The 22,614-nt window shown below is 44.2% G+C and overlaps 1 protein-coding gene across 1 annotated transcript; it reads right to left on the reverse strand.

The window, feature by feature from the left end:
• Nucleotides 1-776: 776 nt before the first annotated feature.
• On the reverse strand, nt 777-21,445 carry Ppp2cb (protein phosphatase 2 catalytic subunit beta). Its single transcript, XM_038325018.2, has 7 exons — nt 21,289-21,445; nt 9,100-9,309; nt 8,068-8,241; nt 5,242-5,331; nt 4,749-4,910; nt 3,210-3,328; nt 777-1,456 (listed from the first exon to the last, which is right to left on the reverse strand). Exons 1-7 carry the CDS (start codon nt 21,388-21,390, stop codon nt 1,384-1,386), a joined length of 930 nt encoding a protein of 309 aa, XP_038180946.1. The 5' UTR covers nt 21,391-21,445; the 3' UTR covers nt 777-1,383.
• Between the last annotated feature and the right edge of the window lie 1,169 nt (nt 21,446-22,614).

Here is a 22,614-nt window from a genome sequence, read left to right on the forward strand (position 1 = left end):
CTAAACCACTGCTCCCAGTTTATGAAGTGTTAGGATTGAAGCTGGGGTTTCATTATGCCCAGCAAAGTCTATACTAACTACATTCCAGCCCCATATTTCCTATCTTTCAATTTCCAAGCTACCCAAGTCTTTGCTTTTGGCGTATGTCATAATCACTCTACAGTTAGATTTAGAGAGGCTAGAGCTGGTATTCATGACCTTGGAATAGTAACCGTCACTGCTGATCTGAACTCAGATCAGTTCATTACTATTTCTAGGTTAAGGGAGATAACCTGTCTAGGCTTTTAAAGTTTGTTTATTTAGTCTTATCATTATTAAAGCAGACAGTCCAAATTTTGTACTTAAAATTATGAACAAATCAACACAAACCACCCAGTGAAATGTTTAGAAATGTAAAAAATGGCTCCTTAATGGTCTAAAAGTTATCAGCAAATATTCGATTTTGTTCTGCTTCTCAATGTAAACTATAAACAAACATTGTGTGTATGTGCGCATGTGCACACATAACCTGGACCTGAATATAAGGCCTGCACCCATAAACTCAGTATAGCTGGCTGCTTTTCAGTAGACATCAGATGTCTGTGGCACGGCAGGCGCCCCGCACCTGTAATCCCAGCACTTGGGAGGTAGAGTCAGGAGAAGCAAGAGCTCCAGCTCCTCTGGACTATGTGAGACCATTTCGAAAGCCAAAAGTAAGTGAGAAAACCACCAGCCACAGGCTTGAGTATTTGTATCAAGGTTTAAAATGCAGTGCTTCCATTTAATGCATACCACAGTTAATGTTTTTGTTTAAATTGGAAAGTTTATTTGTTCAGTCCACCAAATAGGATGCAAGCACTGTCAGGACAAATACACAGAAACAATGCAGATCAACATCAAACAGTAATTTAGTTTAAATGAAAGGAAATCTCTTTAATGTTATGACAACATACTCCCAAGAATCTCTTCTTCAGTTAGTATACATTTCAATAAAATAAAGGGTAATGAATTAAGTGGAAGTCAGCTTGTGAAATCTTAAAAATAAAACTCTGACTCTATTCATCCATGCCAGTTAAACATTGTAACTAAATTTCCAAGTGCAAAGGAGATGAAGCAGTCAGTGACCCTTTCTGTTTAACCAGCCAAAAAGAATGCTTCCTAGGACACAGCAGGCAGACTGATCTAGAACACAGTGTAGTAAGTTCATCTCAAATTGTGCTAAACGCTCATCATTAGTATGGCACATTTGGTCCATGATGTAGTTTAATGTCAAGACATACCACAATTTGTTACAGAAACACATAGATAACTGTTGTTTTTAAATATATATATATATATATGTATATATATATTTTAAAAAGCCAGGTATACTTCCACATACAAAGAAAGGTCCTGGGGAGGAATTTATAGGAAGTAGTCTGGGGTACGCCGGGTCACATGAGGCTCTCCACGACGAGGTGCTGGGTCAAACTGAAGACTAAACAGAGAAAGCGAGTCAGCAGGTAAGCCAGGAGACACTGAGTGGACAAAGCCATCCTTCCTGTACCCTTCTGCTACCACTGCAATGACCCTGAGTGCGTCACTACAGGTGATCAATCATGTCACTTCAGAGCTACGGTGAAACTTAGTGGCTGTTAGTGCCTGGCAGAAAAGCCTTGTGACGCCATTACAGTTGGAGGGCCTTAGGATCCGTGCTCTTTCTCCCGTCATGACACTGAATCAGGGTATTTACACCTGTCTTCAGGCACAGCAAGTTCCCTTCTGTGAGGTTTGCTGATTTTAGTCAAAAGAACACTAAATTTTATCAAGTGCCTTTTCTGTCTGTTAAAATTACCAGTTCCTTTTCCTATTTTTTGGGGGGTGGAGGGTCCATTTTCATATTTTGAACCAACTCTGTGGTCTTGGGATCAATCCCATTTGAATTTTCCTTCTCCAAGCAGTCCTGAGAGGATGTAACCACAGGCAAGCACACGGACTTCACAACTGTCAAGGTAAGTATTTATTTTAGATTTTTGGTGCTGTGGTTAAGACCAGGTTTCACGTAGCCTGGAATGACCCCAAACTCAACAGTAATGGTCCATTCTGAACTTCTGATCTGTGCCTCTACTTTCTAAGTGCCGGGATCACAGGCAAGCATGTGCCATCATGTGGAGCAAATGTTTTATTTAGTCAAAAAAGTTTTTGGAAAAACAAGGTCTCATGTATCCCAGGTTGGCCTGAACTCTGATTGGTCTGCTTCCATCTCCTGAGACTGGGAGTACAGAGCTGTATCACCATGGCCAGTTTATATAGTCCTGGGCTTAAACCCAGGGGCCAATGGAGCCACATCACCTAGTAGTTTTTAAACTTTTAAAATAATTCATCTTTAATTTCGTGCTATGAGTGCCAGTGCTCAAAGACGTCAAAGGAGGGTCCCTTGGCACTGGAATTACAGATGGCTGTGACTTAAATTTGCATCCTCTGAAGGGCAGCCTGTGCTCCTAACCACCTAATCATCCCTTCTGACCCTGGAGTAGTCTCCTTAAGAGTTGTGGGAGTAGGGGAGCCTCCAATAGTTATGACAGACAGGTTTCTGTTTGTCTGGGTTGTTAATGTGTTTTTCTGAGACGGCATCTGTATGTAGTCCTGGCTGTCCTGGAATTCACTGCTTAGAACAGACTGGTCTCAAACTCTTGCTTCCTGTGTGCTAGAATTAAATATGTATTCTACCATGCCTGGCTTAAGGTTCTCTTAAGGTTAAATGTTTTTCCATTACCTGTACACTCTTGGAAAGTTTTCAACGAATTTTAAGTAATTACAAATTATTTTTCTGGGCTGGGTATCAAGTTCAGTAGCACAGCAATGAACTGGTATGTATGAGGCCATGGCTGTATGCCCAGCACAACAGAAGAAAACAATTCCTCACATTAAATGTTTGGAGAAGAGGGTTTACACACTTCTTTGTTCTATCATCTCATAAACAGAACTCTTCAATGTTTTTCATTCTAAAAAGAATATTTTTATTCATGTGTGCATGTGTGTGTAGATGTGTATGTATATCTATAGAGGTCAGGAGAGGGTGTTGGATCCCTTGGAACTGGAGTTAAAGGTATCTGTAGGATCTGAATTCCTGTCCTTGTGACTGTAGCAAGAGCTCTGAGCTGCTGAGCCAGCTCTCCAGCCCCCGTTTTCAATAGTTCCTTTTTCCTTCTAAAAGTAATTATACACAATTAAAATGTACAGTTACTTACAAAGAATATTTTAAAGTGTCATCTAATTCCATGATAGCAGCCTGATTTCCACAGCGGTAGCAGTAATTGGGTGCACTAAAAATGGTAACCACATTCCGATCATGGCACCAATTATAACCCTGCAACAGTGAGAAAGGTCATTGTTTCATTACAGAATTCAAGCTTGACACAGCGAACTCAAATCACAAGTACTTCTGTGGCTATGCAGTCAAGTTACCTTCTATGATCTGACAGTTTATATACCTGCTCAGAATACTGTAACTTTTGTTTTGTAACTTTTGTGTTTTGAAAAAGAATTTTGCTACTTAATAGGTCACAGTAGTCTCAAACTTATAACTGCCCTAGCTTTCCAAGTGCTTAGACATAACAGAAACTACCTGGCTTGCAAAGTCTGCTACATAAATCTTGCAAAGTCGGCTACATAAATCTTGCAAAGTCGGCTACATAAATCTTGAAGCTAGTATTAGGCAGACGGCAACTTAAAGTAAGCTTCTGAAGAGCTGAGCCAATGCTCATTAGTAATGGCCTCGCTAATCTCTAACAATTACCTGCACCAAAGCCTCTCACATCATAACTGAAATTTGATTATCTTCAAATTTCGGAGTCTCCAACTTTTAGGAAAGTAAAAGTCTTTTAGCAAAGTAAAAGTCATTACTTTAAAAAAATACATCCAGTCACCATTGACATACATGATGCTATAATATTGAGGTTTAACATCACTACATGGACAGTGCTCTTATTCAGGCTCCTACACTGCTCCTCGCTGGTTCAGAGGGACATGTACGTCCTCTTTTGCTGTCACTAGTGACAGTACTGCCACAGAAGCTGCGGCAGGTGCCGCTTCAACTCAGTCATCAGCTACTGGGACCAGCAGGGGACAGATCTTAAACCTCCGTGATGCAATGCACAAGGCTGCATCACCCTGCAGTGTGCATCTCAAGCATGCATGCACTAAATCCAGTCCTAAGAACACCTGTCAAGTCTCCACCGAGGATTCTCTGGAAGAGAAGAGTGTGCTCTTGTCTGCTGAACCATCTCTCTCTCCAGCCCCTACCAAGAGGACTTTATTTAAGGGTGTCTTCTTATACAGCCTACACAGGCCTGAAACTCATGACCCCCTCTGCTTTGGCCTCCTAAATATTGGGACTATAAGCACCCACCATGCCCAGATTTAGAAAGCCATTTCTTATAAAACAAAACTTTGGTCACTTCCAAACATCAAGATCACATAAAGAAAATCTGAAGAATTACTTCCACTTATAACCTGGACTGTTATACACACTGTAAAAATTAAACTTTGTTACAATAATCTGACAAGTATTTAGGTAGGAAACATTCTGAAACCAATGGAGACATTCTGACTGAAATACGGGTTACAACAGAAAATGGCTTTAGCAGAACAGATATGGAGATTTGGGGTAAGGAGCTAGTCAAACAAATCAAGAGTGGGGAGAGAGGAGAAAAAACAAGAAAGATACTTAGGCCTCATTAAAATGCATAGAACCATGAGATAAAGGCACTTTGCAGGAAAGTACATACTTCCATTACAAGCTGGTGAGCGCGAGACACCAGTGTGAGACCGTTGGCGTGGTTAAATGTTTCAGAAATATCTTGTCCAAAGGTATAGCCAGCACCACGTGGTGAAATGCCCCATCCACCACGGTCATCTGGATCTGACCATAAGAGATCACACATTGGGCCCTGGTCAAGGAGAACAGATACGCATTATGAATTATTTGATGTGGCAGAGATTTGAAATAACCAAAAATAGTTCTTTTAGAATAAATCAGTTTTAATAAAGGGAGAAAAATGGGATAAACTTACGCGAACCAAGAGGAAAAGGGAAAAGAGGGAGGGAGGGCCTACTTCAAACCTGGTTCTTTTAAAGGTATCCTCCGCCCCTGGGGCAGCCACGCCCCTCAAACAAGGGAGTGGTCGGCCGCCCCAACAATTATTAACAGTTATATTTAGCTTTATCACATGTAATTACATTATCTTGTTAAAATCAAAACAAAACCAGCACCAAATTTACCTCATGTGGAACTTCTTGTAAACGATCCAGAGCTCTTATATGATCCAGTGTATCTATGGATGGAGACAGGCCACCATGGAGGCAGAATATCTGTTTATAAATTAATGAGGAGTAATTAGTGGCTGTGTTAGCCCTGACAGCTCCCCCTGTCCACTCCTGCTGCCCCCCAAAATAGTATTAATTGAAAAACTTGTTAATTATAGTGCAAAGTACACTCAGACCACCAGCAACAGCCTCTACAGTACTGAGAGTGGGGGTTTCCTTTTCTCCCCTAGCGGTACCGGGGGTCTGAGGGCCTTCCGCAGGCTCCACCACTGCGCCAGTCCAGCCGCCTCGCCCCAGCTTTATTCAGTGCTGCTGCTAAGTAGGATCCTCACCCTCATCACCTGTCACTGGTTTCTGTCACGTACTCCTGATTATAAAATTGTGTTTCATTCAGACATCACATCTTACTGATTCCTGTTATTGATTATAATAGGTTTTTAGTTTTCCTGAGACTGAGTACATCACCACATTTGCAGGATATTTTCTTTCTTTTTTTTTTTTGAAATATTTATTTACTTATTATGTATACAATATTCTGTCTGCGTGTATGCCTGAAGGCCAGAAAGGGCAGCAGACCTCATTACAGATGGTTGTAAGCCATCATGTGGTTGCTGGGAATTGAACTCAGGACCTTTGGAAGAGCAGTCAATGCTCTTAACCTCTGAGCCATCTCTCCAGCCCCCAGGTTATTTTCTATACAGTTTATCACCTTCAATTCCCTTTTTATGTGTGTGGGGCACATCTAATAGAGGGGACAATCTTCGGGAGTCTGTTATTTATTGAACCAGCTTTCCTGCACACTATTCCTGTTAACTGTATGTAGTATGCATGGACATGCAGGTCTACACATGAGTAGGTGTGTGCACACATGTGTAAGGCCTAAGGTTGGTACCAGATGTCTTTCTTGATCACTCTCCATGACTATGGCAGGTTCTTGAGACCAGAGCCTGCTTAGTTGGCTAAGTAGCTAGCTTGCCTTGGGAATCTTATCCCAGGGAGAGGGATCACAGGTGGGCACTGTGCCCTATGGGTGCTGGGATCTGAACTCTAGTCTTCATGTTTGCAAAACAAGTACTTTATCTGTTTATAAATTAAGAAGAAAATGTTTACCCACTGGGCCACCTCCCTGTGATCTTCAGTTCCTTGACTATAGGCAGTGCACTTCTAGGACTTCTGACATAAAAGGACAAGTGTTTTTAAAAAACTTTTCTCAGGACTATCCTCTGAAGACTGAATCAAAGAGAATAATGACAATTTTAGTAACAGTTTCTCATTTATTGACTGACAGGGTCATGCTAAGTATGTAGCCCAGGCTGGCTTAAAAGTCATCAATTCTGCCTGAAGCCCTGGACGCGAGGGTTCTAGGTCTACACACGGCACCCAGCCCTCTCTCCTTGTTTACAATCTGCTCGTTTCCTTCCAGGACTCTGTAAGCCTGCTTGGTTATCTACTTCATTTCTGAGGAGTTCATGTCCTCCAGATAACACTTCATAAATGATAACCTGTCACAACGATGTGTATGTGCTGGGTGTTTTGTTTCTTATAAATACTTTAAAATAGCAAAGACTGAGTTTAGGAAATGCTGGTTGGTGTGCGAAATTTATTAAGAATTCTAGCAATGTATGCATGAAGTTTCAAAACCATATATACTATCGCTACTATTAATACTATCTAAAATAGCTTGTTTATTACTTTAAGGCTAATAAAGACTATTGCTTGAAAAATTTAAATTTTAGCCAGGTAGTGATGTTACACGCCTTTAATCCCAGCACTTGGGAGGCAGAGGCAGGTGGATCTCTGTGAGTTCGAGGTTAGCCTGGTCTACAGAGCGAGTTCCAGGACAGGCACCAAAGTTACACAGAGAAACCCTGTCTTGAAAAACAAACAAAAAGAAAAAACAAAACAACAAACAAAAACAATTAAATTTTAATTAAAATTTAACACCTTATAAATTCACACTTTCATTGAAGTTAGCAAGGCAAGTATTGTCATTTTAATTATTGCAGTATCCAAAATTATGGCTGGGAAAATGTGGACTGTTATAATCAAATTATATTCAAGCCAGCAAGCCAAAGAGTATCTATTACACCTTCCAGGACACTGGGTTTCTATCATTTAAACACTGCAGAGTTTTACGGTATGTTCTATATATGGATTTGAACCAGCTCACCACGAATCCTCTAAACAGTGAAATGGGAAACCTGTATAATGTCTTCTGTATGCTTCAGTACTTACTATGGTGGAAACAATAAATAAGATACACAATACGATACTTGTAGTTACTATGAAAATAACATGGGAACGAGAAGTTGCTAATGATAACCGGGAAACAGTGTAATATGGACACAATTTACGTCTCGTGTGACTAATTACACACCCAGAGACTTAGCATTTATCTATACTATCCTCACACTGGCCAGAAGACTTGTGGGCCAGGGAAAGCAGGGCCTGGTGTCCCAGCAACTTGGGAGCCTAAGGCAAGAGAATTACTCTATCAAGCTGTGCTGGGCACAGAGAGCCTGGCAGCTTTGTGAGACGTCTCCAAAACATGCATGCCCCACCCCAAGGAAAGGAGACAACTAAACCACGGGGCTGTGTTTCAGTGGCAGGGCACGGGCCTCGCATGCACTGGGCTCCAGGCCCCAGGTTCAACCCCAGCACTGCATAAACAAACAAAAAAGCCAGAAACTTTTACATAGCTTGTAAATACAGATCCTGAATTCCTAATAGTATTTCCCCATGTTTAACTTCCTTCTGCAAGACAGTCACACACACACACACCTGTCCATCCACTAAAGCTGTGAGTGGAAGATAGTCGAAGAGATCTGTAAAGTATTTCCACACGTTGGCATTCCCATACTTTCGCAGACATTCATCATAAAAGCCATACACTTGGGTGATCTGTCGGCTTTCATGATTTCCTCGCAATATTGTAATGCGCTCTGGATAGCGCACCTGGAAAAGGAAAAGAAACCTGTGTATAATCATTTCTTACTAGTATTAAATTAGTTTTAACCTCAAATTCATTTCTTTAAATAGTTCTCTGGTCCATTTGTAAATTAACTGTCAAATTTAAGGACAGGTATGTAAGATATATATGAGCCAAGTGCATTTATACTTAGGTTTGGGTCCCCTACTCCAGACATCTCATTATGAATATATACATTTTCTGGAATCCAAAAATCCCAAGCATTTGTTGAACCTGGGCAGGAGTATGAGGAGAAGTAGCTAGTGTAATCTTGTGGGGAAACAGGATAAAGAAAGAACTGGAGAGCCTAGAGCAATGGACAGACATCCTCTGAGGTGAGCAGTCTATGCTATCAACAGTGCAGGGCAGTTCAGAGCACAGACTGTAAGTGAGGCCTTGAGGAAGACCCTGGGGACGTGGAAGTCACAAGCTAGAACGCACAGATGAGTTCTAAATGAGGGGACTGCATCTGGCAGAATAGCAGGGCGGGTGAGGGGATCAGATCTGGGAGGGAGACTGAGTTGCTAAGTGCAGGGCAGTAGAAACAGGAAGTCAAGGAACAATGGGATGAATTACATACAGACTTGCTTAATGATTCCATAGGAAGGGTAGTAAGGGATTAAATCAAACATAATTCACAGAATTCAGTTATAGACAACCCAAATGAGTTATACATTTATTAGAAGTCATCAAGTTTAATGCATTGATTTTTATCACCCTTTAAAAGATGTAAAGCCAACTATTACTTAAGCTGAGCAGATCAGAAATTAAACGACGATACATGCCTAACATTCTTGCCTTTGGCCCAATTTAAACCTTCCCTTACCCATTTTCATCAATCCTACCTTTAATGCTACAAGCAGAGTCACAGTCTCCACAGAATAATAACCTCTGTCCACATAGTCACCCATGAATAGATAGTTTGTATCTGGTGATTTCCCACCAATTCTGAAGAGTTCCATAAGGTCATGGAATTGGCCATGCACATCTCCACAGACAGTAACAGGACAGCGAACCTCTTGTACATTTGATTCTTTTGTTAAAATTTCCTTAGCCTGTTGCAAAAGGAAAACCGACAATGAAAAAGATTCAGTTACACAGTTAACAGCATTTTTTAACCTATACTGAAAGAAAATCTGGGAGAAAACCACTTGGAAGTATGCCTTATAAAATAGAATGACCCACCAGGTGGTGGTGGCGCACACCTTTAATCCCAGCACTCGGGAGGCAGAGGCAGGCAATCGCTGAGTTTGAGGCCAGCCTGGTCTACAAAGTGAGTTCCAGGATAGCCAAGGCTATTACACAGAGAAAGCCTGTCTCTGAAAAACCAACCAGCCACCCACACCCACAAACTAAAGACTGCTTCTGCCCATGACAACACGGCCTCACACTCATTCATATTCATTTCCCAAGTTTCATGACTGTTTCTACTGATCTGAGCTGCTACTGTTAGATCTAGTCATGGACCGCCCTAGTGACGTCATGGCCAACCACGTGCTGCAAGGACGACAGTGGTTCTGAGATGTTCCCGCTGTCAGCCCAGTGATGGGGCTGCCCTAACACGGTTAACCTGTTACTTAGGTTCTGAGATGATGCTGTAATAAAAATCAAATCTATCGCATGACAGATGTATAAGAAGCATAGCACAGGCAATTTTATATGTACTACAGATGTAATATAAACATAAGTAACCGTTTATGTACTTTTTTGTTAGGGTATTCCTGTGATTTTAAAAAGCTATGTAAAACAGTATGGTGAATTCTGCCCACAGCAACCTTGCACATCAGCATCTCTTGTTCCTATGGTAAAATATAACACACATATATAAATTATACACACACACACACACACACACACACACACACATCATAACCTAAGCATTCAAGCAATGTATGGCTAGAATCAATGGTAATTTTTAGTTGACACAATACTAGGATTTTAAAAAATCTGAGTCTTAGGGCTGGAGAGATGGCTCAGAGGTTAAGAGCATCATCTGCTCTTCCAAAGGTCCTGAGTTCAATTCCCAGCAACCACATGGTGGCTCACAACCATCTGTAATGGGGTCTGGTGCCCTCTTCTGGCCTTAAGGCACATACACAGACAGAATATTGTATACATAATAAATAAATATTTAAAAAAATCTGAGTCTAAAACTTCTATGTTTTAAGTTCCTTTCCTGTGTGTGTGTTGCTAAAGATCCAACCCAGAGCCTCACACACATTAAAAGGTACTCAACCTGCTCTTGAGCTGCGCCCCAGCCAGTATTTCTCATTATCTCATTAAGCTCGAGCACACACTTAATGTTAATGTTGTTACTGTTCAGATCTTCCTGGACTTTCCATAGACACTGCGCCTCTTCCTTCACGCATCTACTCAGTGCGGTGAACAGCGCGCTCACTGGGGTGTCCATACTCACTCGGTGTGCTCCTACTCGGTGTACTTCTACAGGAGGCCCTTTCCTAGTTAACTCCTACTTTAAAATGATGAACCGAGTAGTCCACGCTGGCTACGACTTGACTGAGATGTTTTTGCCTCACCCTCCTGAGTGCTCAGTCAGGAGACTTGAGGTTTTAGGAGCGGCCTTTGTTAAGGAAGTTCTTTACTCTGTGTAAGAATCTATTTCTATTCCCTTTTGTCCGTGTGAGTGTGTGTGAATGTGTGTGCCTGCAGGCCTTGAAGACACTGTCAGGTTCCTTAGCGCCACACAGTAATAAACATGCATATGTAGCACACATAGTACATAGACATATGCACAGGTGCAAATAAAATCTAAAAAATCATTAAAAAAATTCTACAAGGCTGCTAAGCATGGTAGCACATGCCTGCATACCCCAGCACTCAGGAAGCTGCAGCAGCAGGATCATCCCAACCCAGCCCAACTGAAAACTGCATAGCTAACGTAAGCATGGCACCTCTCCCTCTTCACCGTTAGTAGGCTTAACCAAATGACTTACCATTTCTTCTTTTGGGGGACTGGCTTTTATTAAAAGACAGGCTAGCTTCCAACTCACTGTATAGTTGAGAATAACCTTACACTTCTGATGCTTCTGCCTTCAACATGAGGCACTGGAGACTGAACCCAGGGCCAGGTACAGGCTGGGTAGCTACTACCATTTCAGCTCTGGCCCAACCCTTCTCGCCTTTAAAAAAAGGGAATTAACCTTTTGAGTAAAACATTAAGCGTCTATATGCCAAGCAACATTAAGTTTTGAAGGCATACTATGAATAAAATCTTATGCTCTTAAAAAGCAAGTTATGGATGTGTACACAGATCAAGATAAATGTTGTAGGATGTTAAACCTCTGGTTCTGATGTAATGTAAACAAATCTCCACAAACTCCACTCCATACAGACAGAGACCGAGGCTTAAAATAGCACAAGCAGATATGTTCATAGCAAGGCATGGCTGTACATGCCCACATTCCTAACAGTCACGAGACTGTGGTGGGGATGAGGAGCTCAAGACCAGCCTGGCTTGCATAGTGAGTTTTAGGCTTGCCTCAGCTACCTTGTGAGATCTTCACTCACAAACAAACAAGGTAAGTTACCAATGGTTGCCAGAGAAGCAGGTGTCCAAAGGAAAAAGCATGTTGTCTTTCTCACACACCTCCCAGGTCTGACTTATAAAAAAGCTGTAATATAAAAATGCAGTCTGTAATGTGCAGGGCTGTTTTAATGCATGTATGCCCACATGTGTCTGATGCTTGAGGAGAGCAGAAGCGAGCATTGGATTCTCTGAACTGGAGCTACAGATAGGTGCTGGACTTGAACCCAGGTCTTCTAGTAGAACAGGCTCTGCTCTTAACTGCTAAGTCACCTCTCCAGCCCTCAGCTGACATTTCTTTCTTTTTTTTTTTTTAATTTGGTTTTTCGAGACAGGTTTTCTCTGTAGCTTTGGAGCTTGTCCTGGAACTAGCTCTTGTAGACCAGGCTGGTCTTGAACTCAGAGATCCGCCTGCCTCTGCCTCCCAAGTGCTGGGATTAAAGGCGTGCGCCACTGCTGCCTGGCTCAGCTGACATTTCAAAAAAAAAAAAAAAAAAAAAAAAAAAAAAAAAAAAGCAAGTTATGAACCTCTTTCTTTTTTTTGTTTAACCTGAAAATACTACCATTTCTGCTTCTGTTGAGACACTGTTTCACCATGTATCCAGACTGACTATAGACTCACAATCCTCCTGGCTCAACCTTCTGGAAGCAGAGGTATTTGTGTGTACTACCAAGTGTGTGAAAAATGTAACACTTAAAACTTTAAACCAACTTTCAACCACATAAGTGACCACCCTCCTATATCCACATAATGGATTTACATTCATTCTGCCATTATAGGGAATGGCAAACTAATAAAGACACCTTGAAACTAAACTGCACATCTGGAAGAGGTAACTTCTAGATTCACTATTACATCTCGACTTTTAAAACCTGAAACTAAATGCGAGGCACTGCTGCAACTGAAGACGAGCAAACTGCAGTTCTTGGTCCTACTTGATCATTTTTCTCAAATGTAAGCAGTTCCTTCTCATTTGACCTAATTCTTTTCTATTTTGTTGTTGTTGTTGTTGTTGTTGTTGGAGACAGGGTTTCTGTGCTCTGGAGCTCTACCTGTAGCCCAGGCTGGCCTCAAACTCAAAAGATCCACCTGCGTCTGTGTGAAGCACCATGTCTGGCTCACTGAGCACAATTCTAACATATGTCATTTCCACATCCAAGGTTAACGCCAGGCCTTCAACAACATGGTGGGAATGTCGGTTACCAGGCCAGTGGGTAACACATGGGTAAAGTGTGTGCTACCAGTCTAATGACCTGAGCGCTACTCCTGCACCACACGATAAGAGAGCCGACTCCCCAAACACTGCGGGGCACGCACACTATACACAAACTTGTACACGTGCGTGTAAACTACAAACTGGAGTGAGTGTAGAGGCCAGAGATTGGCATCAGGCGTTCTCTGTGGTAGTTTTTCAGACAAGGTCTCTCACTGAACTAGAGCCCACCTATCAAGCTAGGCTGGCTAGCAGGGCAAGCCCTAGGAGTCTGTCTCCAGCTCCCCATGTCTGGCTTTTTACCTGAGTATTAGGAGTCTAAACTCAGGTAGGTCCTCACGGCAAGTACTGTGCCCACCGAACCATCTCCCAGGCCCAGCAATATTTTGTGAGCAATTCAAATACGTTTTTACTGCTCATCTGTAAATCATGTGAACAACCACTATTTTATCACCATTAATGACAAATGATATCACTTCTTTTAAAGCCTGCGAATGGTCATTGAGTGACTTATCTAGTTCACAAACCACAACTGTGTTTTCTAAGAGCAGCTATGCTCACCACGTACTCAACTAATACTGAAGTGAGCTTCAGGCAAATGTGACAGTGGTTCCAGCAGCACCAGTCACTGTGCAATGTGTGTAACTGCCTGCCTCCTTGTCTCCCAGCAAGGAACTCCTAAGACATTTCATAAAAGCGGATACCCACCATCCAACGAAGGGTTGGGAACCTCAAGCATAACGTGAGGGCCTAGGTGCAGACCCCTAGAACCCTCAGGAAGCTAGACTTGCAGCGCATGCTCCGTGAAACCACAGGCTCCTACAGCAGGATGGGAGGTAGGGTTTCACAAAGCTGGCAGTCTCACACACGGCAGAGGTGAGGCTACACTTGGGGCTGTTCTCGGACCTCTATAAGCACAGTGGCTTAGGCATGCCCGCCCACACTCACACACTTGAACATGCACACATCATATACATACATGCGGACATGCGGACATTTCAAAAGTGGACAATGATGACACCGAGGGAAAAATAAAAAGTCAAGTAAAGAAAAATAAAGTAGCTAGAAATAAAATCTATAAAAAAGCAACTACTGGACTATGCTAATTGCTTCCACTGGAGACTCTAATACACAGCTAGGAACTTGGCAACATAAGCTAACTGAGGGAAATGAAAAAGAGCAACCGTATTGCAGGGATGAAGAGAGAGGTTCTGAAGACGAAGCCATCCCGATGCAGCACTGAAGGACTAAGACGAGCACTGTTCAAGAGTCCTCTCCTCTTCCCCCTCTTCCCCCTCTTCCTCCTCTTCCTCTCCTCTTTCTCCTCTTCCCCCCCTTCCTCTCCTCTGCCTCTTCTTCCTCTCCTCTCCTCTCCCGGGGAGGGTTTTACTAGGTAGCCTAAGCCACCTTTGAATTCTTGACCTTCAATTCTCTTGTCTCTACCTTAAGTATGGGGGATTCCTGCCTCAGGTTATCTTTTTCCATTTTGAAGATTTAATTATTTTATATGTATGAGTGCTTTGTGTTAAAAAAAATAAATATAGTGCCTCTATTCTGGGGCTCTGACAGGCAAAGGCTAACCAAGCGCCTTGAGGGCTCTGGATGAGTGCAGAAAAGCAGGGCTCTAAATACCAGGCCCTCTTGAACTCCACCCTACATCTCTCCTCTACCCTGACTGGTCTGATCTTGTGTTCTTTACCATTATAGTAAAAACTTACAATTGTGACTGTAACAACTTCCAGGGAGTTCTCGGATCCTTTCCTGTGCATCTCTGAACCTTTTGGGAATTCACGAAGTTACAGCTAGTATCAAAAGTAGAGAATGTTCTAAATTATTTTACTAAACTTTTTTTTTAAAGCTCTTAGGGCTGGAGAGATGGCTCAGTGGTTAAGCGCACTGCCTGCCCTTCCGAAGGTCCTGAGTTCAGTTCCCAGCACCCACATGGTGACTCACATCTGTAATGAGATCTGGTGCCCTCTTCTGCCCTGTAGATGTCTATGTGTCTATACACATAGACAGAATGCCAAGAATACTGTATACATAATAAATAAATAGATTTTTTAAAAAAAGCTCTTATTTTCATTTGTGTGTGCGTGCGCGTGCGCGCGTTGGATATTGAACTTGTGTCCTCTGCAAGAGCAGGACCAGCTCTTAATCCAGCCCTCAAATGTTCTAAACTCTTGAAGCTGGAGTCAGAGGTGAAATATAATTCTGGGACCTGTGCCCTCTACCACAAAAAAGTAGTAAATAAAAATAAATTAAAAAATTTTGGGCAGTGGTGCCCAAAATTGAACCTACCTTACTGAACCACACACCTCAACCCCTACAAAATCCTTTTATTAAAACAAAAAACAAACCCTGACTTTAATTAACTAATGCATTTGGCTTTTTTGATACAGAGTTCTCATCAGTTTAGGCTGGCCTCCCTCCTCTGCCTCCAGTATCCAAGTACCTGGACTTCAGGCTCGCCCCGGCATGCTTCTACATTTACAAAGGTCAATCACTAAGAATTTACAGGCTGCTGTGAGATGTGGGCAGAGGCCCCTGCCACCAGGCAACATGAGTCTGACTGCAGGGACCCCATGGTGATGGGAGCTGACTCCTGCAAGCTGCTCTGACTTCTCACAGCTAAATCACGCATATGCATCCATAACAAGCTCCTGCTTCCAAATAAATCTTCAGGAAATTAAAAAACAAGGATGAGAGACTGTTACAGATTACGAAAGAACACACCAAGTCCAACCTGAGCTTTCCCCTCCTAGAAGGGGAAAGCTACACTATACAGACCTCCTTCCTAAGGCTAGTACAAACAACAGACTTGAAAAGTATGTTCAGGAAAAGGTAACATCTGATCATTAATAATAATACAAGAAAAAAAAGGTGTTTTCATATACGTTACTTAATATTTTAGATTTATTACTTTAGGTTTAGAGTGTTTTGCCTGTATAACTGTGTACCACGTGGACGCCTGGTGCCAAGAGGGCACTAGGTCTCCTGGGACTGTAGTTACGGAGTTGTAAAGGGACACGTGGGTGTTGGGAATAAACCCTGGTATTTTTCTGCAAGAACAGCAAGTGCTCTTTCCTAACTGCTGAGCCATCTCTCCAGCCCTCATTTTGGTTACTTTCAACAACCTAGACTAGGTTTATATCTCATTATATTTACTTAAGAACATAAAAGAAAATCTACTCAAAACACTAAGATTTCACCTTAACATAGATGCAAATTTCTTGTGGTTCTAGTACCATTCTCTTTTGGCAAACTGGCTCAGTGATGAGCTATTTGATCCAGAGTACTTCAAAACCAACCAGCAGCAACACTACCCTAAACAAACGACAAAAAACTAAGGGACCATTTGAACAAAAGTTATATTCTGCATGTAAAATTATTCAATGAGAACAAATTTACAATGTACCTATATTTTACATATCACATACAGAGTCAAGAAATCACCCGATTTAACGACGTCCACTTTCTAGTCACTAGTTGATGTTAGTATCAGGTTTCATTTCTTCATCTGCCAGTTTAAGGGCAGAGTGGCTCAGATGGGCCGGAGAACACTGGTCTGCTCAGGCAGCACTCTGGAGCTTATCCCACGGGATATATACCAGCATTCTCCGGTACAGTCAGAAACATTCTCTACATCCCTAGATTTCAGACTTTATCAATGGACCAACAAGCTCCATTAACCCCGTTCACACGAAACTTTAAAATCAATTTACTACGGAGCATGGTGTCTCACACGTCATCAGAGCCCAGGGAGGCAGAGGCAGGCCAAACCCCGAGAGGCTGAGATCAACCACAGTGAGTTCCAGGCTATGTTTTAAAAAAAATGAAGTAAAAGAACATACTAGTTAGGTATTTTTGTTTGAGTCTTTTGTTTTTGTTTCTTGAGCCAGGATTTCACTACGTAGCCTTGGCTGTTCTGGAACTTGCTAGTAGCCACTCAGGGTTTTGGCACTTAAATCACCTCCCTGCCCCTTGAGTTGGGAGACAAGGTCGGTCCATGTGGCCTGGCTGTCCGGGACCTCACTATAGAGACCAGGCTGGCCTCTACTCACAAAGATCCACCTGTGTCTGCCTCCAGAGCATTAGAATTACAGGTGTGGCCACCATACCCAGCTAAAACCACTTAAAAAAAAAAGCTGTATCTATCACAGAGAGTAATTGATTACCTCAATGCACAAGGTCCATTTCTACTAGGACTAGTCTTTGGTAACACAATTTTGCTTCAGAAGTATATGCTTGTCTACACTATGAACTTGAATCTTAAATGTCTGCTTATGTCACGGCTTTGAAGCCAAAGCCATGAAACACTCCCATCAATTCAATATAGAATTTACACATCTTTATTATATTTTTGGTTGTGAATATAACTCGAGCCATCTCTCCGGTCCTAGAATTTACATGTATAATTCTGCACTAGCTTCAGGTTTTCTGATTAAATCTGCTGCGCACCAGGCTGGTCCAGGAAGGAGTCCCAGAGAAGTTGGACTCCCAGTGAGCTCCAGGATCCAAGCTGCTATTTAGGCGAGCAGAGACAAGCCGGACTGTCTGATACTGACAATGCTACAGCGACAGGAGGCAGATGCGAGGTCTGTGCTTGCTCTTGGGCAGCCGTCCACCCACTGACCCCGCCCCCGCCCCCACAGGGCCTTCACAGGACCACTCTGGTCTTCAGTTCAGCTGCTTCAGCTTTAATTCCTAAGGACAACCATCGCCTTACAGTGTTACTTCTTACAGAGCACTACAGAAAACAAAACCTAAAAAGCAAGCTACTAAAAAATTTGGTGTGCTGAGCATGGTGGTGCGCACCTTAAAACTCAACACCCAGGAGGTCAGCCTGGTGTTAAGAGTTCCAGGGCAACCAGGACTACATACTGAGACCCGCTCCTTATAAAAAGTTAATAACTCTTCTAGCCTAAGAAATGGCTCAGCAGGTAAGGTGCTCGATGCCCAATCCCAGAGACTCAAATCTGATCCCAGAACTCGCATACACTGGAAGGAGAGGACTTTCTCCAGTGTTGTCCTTTAACGGCCCCCCATGTGCACTCACAAACACATCACACACACACGTTGGAGAATATTATTTTCAGGCGTGTGACTTTTGTTTACGCTGCATTTGTTTAACTGTGACGCTTTTGCTGTGCCTGTCTAAACACTTGATGGTCCAATAAAGAGCTGATCGGCCAGAAGTGAGGCAGGAGCAAGGATAGGCGGGGCTGGCTGGCAGGCAGAGAGCATAAACAGAGGAGAAATGAGGACGAAGAGGACATCAGGTGACAGTCAAGGAGTAAGAAGGAAAGAAAGGTATACAAAAACAGAGAAAGATAAAAGCCCAGAGGCAAAAGGTAGTCGGGATAATTTAAGAAAAGCTGGCAAGAAACAAGCCAAGCGAAGGCTGGGTACTCACAACTAAGAATAAGCCTCCGCGTGCAATTTATCTGAGAGCTGGGTGGCGCCCCCTCCCCAGAATCCAAGAGTAAAACATCACACAACATTTTGATGCCCAATGCGCCAAACTGTTGTCCTTTTATTTGTCTGCCTTCTAAACTACAGCTGTCCTAGTCAGCCACCTGCAACTCCAATACCAGCAGCAGCGAGGAGAGTTGCGGCCTGAAGAAATCCTATTCCCTCAGGCATTGACTCTTTCAACACTACTAAGAGAGCTTTACTAAATCTCTATCCCACTAAATAATTCAAGAGTCAAAGGCTGAGGTAGAATGTTGCTTCCCAGAGAGGCTGAATAGCAAGCAGCTCACCCAGCTCCAGTCTCCCAAAGTCTTCCTCCTGTTCTTCACCCCTCTATAAACCTTTCTCCACTTGGCTCCTCTCTACTACTTCCTGTCAGCTAGCTGCTGATCCAGCCTCTGAACCACAGGCGAACTTTATTTATATTTTGCATAATTAAATGTTCCAGAGCATAAACAAAAGTAACATAGCTTAAAATGATATTTTACAACACACATGCATGTATATACAAGAAATTAAAAACAAAACAAGCAAACAAACAAAAACAAAAAAACAGGCCGGGAAGTGGTGGTACATGGGATCTCTTGAATTCGAGGCCAGCCTGGTCTACAGAGCTAGTGCCAGGACAGCTAGGGCTGCACAGAGAAACCCTGTCTCAAAAAACGAAACCAAACCAAACCCCTAAAAAAATAGCCAAATGGAATTAAGATAGGGTCTGACTTTCTCTTCCATCCTCCTACATGGCATTCGTGCTCTGGTGCTCTGGATGGGGAGACTTCACAGGACCACCCGGGAAGTGAAGCTGTTTCTGTTACGGCACCGCTGCGAACCCTGGTCACTTGTGTGCTGAAGACAACAGGAAACGTGAAATTGGTTAGGGCCACTACACACAAACTCTCCTCTGAGGGACCATCACAGAGGCCTCGTCAACACATCTGCTTTACTTTCTCTCCCAAAGCAAGTGCAGTGACATCTGAAACGAGACAGAAAGACACGTGTCCTCTCCCATTCTCTCAGCGTTCCCCAAGCTTGCTTCCTGCCAGGGCTGCATGAGGAGCCTCTTGATAGCTTCCACCCAACAGTTTATTAAGTATCATCCATGCCTCGGATAGGCACCGTGTGTGCAGGGACCGGGAGCTAGCGAGCGGTGGACAGGCTCAGCAGGTAAGAACCTATACGGCTCTGACAGAGAGAGGACCAGAGTTCTTAGTTCCCAGGACCACACCATCGGGTGGCTCACCACCAGCCAGTTTTGGGGAATCTGATGCCTCTGGCTTCCTCGTGTATCAGCACTAAGCACACAGACACATAAAAATTAATAAATCTTTAAACCTATGACAAGATGGGACTAGGGACTAAAGAACACACACACACACACGCACAAATGCGCGCACGCACGCACACACACGTACAGGCACACCAGAGATGCTGAAGAGCAACTCCATCCTCTGGGTTAGAGGATGACGTGACGCGGTCAATCAGTGGAGATACGCAAAGGAAACCCCACACTCACAGCCTAGGATGTCAGCTTTAATACACTACGTGGTGCTTCGAACTCCTAATCCAGTTTACTGAGATGCAGAAGTTTTTTTGTTTTGTTTTGTTTTTTTTTTTTAACAGATTCAGAAAGCTTCCAAAAGAGTTAAGGCCCACGCACGACACTGCACAGCAGCGGGACAGCCTTCTAAAAAGGACGAGTCCTACAATTACTAGAAAGTCAAAGGGGAGCCCTGGGCTGACTCAGCCACCTCTTGGTTTGTGCCTTCAGTTCTGAATGTCACAATTACAATAAGGCTGATTGACTCAGCCAATTTCCAAACTGGACAGTTCAGTGTCTAACTCGAGCTAGACAGAGATCATCTAAAGGGTTAATTTTAAGACTTATGGAAGAGCTGAGGCTGGAAGCAAACCGTTTCACCGGGGGACACCACTTTCTTCACGGTTCTATTTGAAGGAAGAAACTATCCTGTTCTAAGTAGTTACTCAATATACAAAGGCCTTGGACAACACCGAACGCTTGAAAAACACATCACGGGCATTTACTCCCCCACCCCTAAGAGAAGAGCGCTTATAAGACGGAACAAAATCCTTCGGTAGTATCCGGATTTCTAAGAAATGACTTCAAATAATTAACTCCTTTACTCTTTTCACAGGAAAATACAGGGAAGCGACTTAAGTCCACACTATAAAAAAAGGAATGAAAAAATAGACTCTAAAAACCCAGCGGTTAATACATCAACGGATACAGACTTCAGATACGAAAACACAGTCAAGAAGAGTCTACCCAACCCATCACCTGCAAGTTATGGGGACTGGGGAGAGGGGAAATACTCGCGGTAAAAATGGCAGTAACTTTCTGTAGGGTGGTAGCTTATTAATAGCACTCGTCCCAGTTCTCTGCCAGTAAACACGGTTTCCAAGCTCAACAACACCTGCTGCCTTCTTCCCGAGAAAGAAATCACCGCTCCCCAGAGCCACTCACCACCAAGCCCAAAGCCATCGCCTGCCTCCGCCACAGTGAAGCCGGGCTGAAAGGTCTGCCTGCCGCCCTACCCACCGGGGTGCAAACAAAAGCTTCATGCACTCCGTGGTTTTCCGAGGGGGCCCCCCGTTCACCCGCGAACAACCCCACGCTAGCCAAGTCGCCGTGTTAACGACTTTCAGGAGCGTCGCCCGCGTCATTAGGGGGTTGCAGCTGCCTGATCCTCGGGCGGAGAGAGGGTCCCCCGCACCCCAGCCCGCACTCCAGGCGGGGCCAGGGCCCGTTTCCCCGCGCGCGCCTCCCTCCGCGGCGGGCCGCCTACCTTCTCGCAGAGCGTCCGCACTTGGTTCTCGTTCAGCTGCTTACACTCGTTCAGCTGCTCCACCCACTGGTCCAGCTCCTTGGTGAACGCCTTGTCGTCCATGGCGGCGTGCCGCGCGTCCCCGCCGCCTCCCCCGCCCCCGCCGCCGCCGCCGCCGGCCCCCGGCGGGACCACCGAGCCGCGGAGCGCGCAGCCCGCGCCCCGCCTAAGCGCAGCGGGCAGCTGCGGGCCGCGGCCTCCGGGAGCTGCCGCTCCGCCCCGCCCCACCCGGCCCCGGCCACGCGCCCCGGGGCGCGGCGAAGTGGCACGCGGCTCGGGGGAGGCTCCGGTCCGACGGCACCCGCCCGCTGCCGCCGCCGCCGCCCGCAGGCCTCTCCGCGCTCTGGCCCGGGCTCTCTCGCTCTTTCTCTTCCCTCCCTCCGGGTTTCCGTCATCGCCCCGGCATTTCCGCCGGGAAAAGGCGAGGGGGCGGTGCCGGCGGGCTCGGCGCACGAGGAGACGAGCAGCGCCCTCGCGCGGCTCGGCGGAGAAACGGTCCGAGGGGGCCAGGGCCGGGGCCGGAGCCAGTGTCCTTTCCCCTCCGCCCTCTGGGAATCCGGTTCTCGCCTTGGATCACTCTCTGCACCGGGAATGGGAAAACTTGGGCTTTTTCCTCAATGTTTCACAGTCCTAGATACGTACTGAGTTAATTTCTACTCTTAGCACTAATTAGTTGCGAGGCCCAAAATCTCGGATCCTTTCTATCCGTATCAGAAAGATAAAATTTTTAAAAGGATTTATTTATATGTATGTTTGTGTCACGTGTGTGCAGGTGCCTAGGAAGATCAGAAGAGGGTGTTATATCGCCTGGAGCTGGAACTGGGTGGTGTTGTCTGAAGTAGGTGTTAGGAAGCAAACCCCCAGCATCTTAAAGAGTATGGTGAACCGTTTTTCTTTTTCTTTCTTTCCTTTTTTTTTTTTTTTTTTTTTTTTTTTTGACATAGAGTTTCTCCTTGGGTACCTCTGGCTGTCCTGGAACTCACTCTGTAGACCAGTCTGGCTTCAGACTCCTGAGATCCTCCTGCCTCTGCTTCCAGAGTGCTGGGATTTAAAGATGTGTGCCACCGCCGCTTGGCTATTCTTAACTCTTTAGGTAATCTCTCCAACCCATAAAATGATTTTTAAAATTATCTGTGGTCATTTCAGCTCGACATTCTTTGCTGTAGCTATGATACTTTGACTGTAATTAGTGATTTCTTTGTATAACGGACTAGCTGAGACCTTGCAAAGCTGTGCTAAACGACCATACTTCCTGTCTGAACTGTGTTCTGCTGCAGCTAAACAGCA

The sequence above is a fragment of the Arvicola amphibius genome, chromosome 4 (assembly GCF_903992535.2).
Source record: "Arvicola amphibius chromosome 4, mArvAmp1.2, whole genome shotgun sequence".
NCBI lineage: Eukaryota > Metazoa > Chordata > Mammalia > Rodentia > Cricetidae > Arvicola > Arvicola amphibius.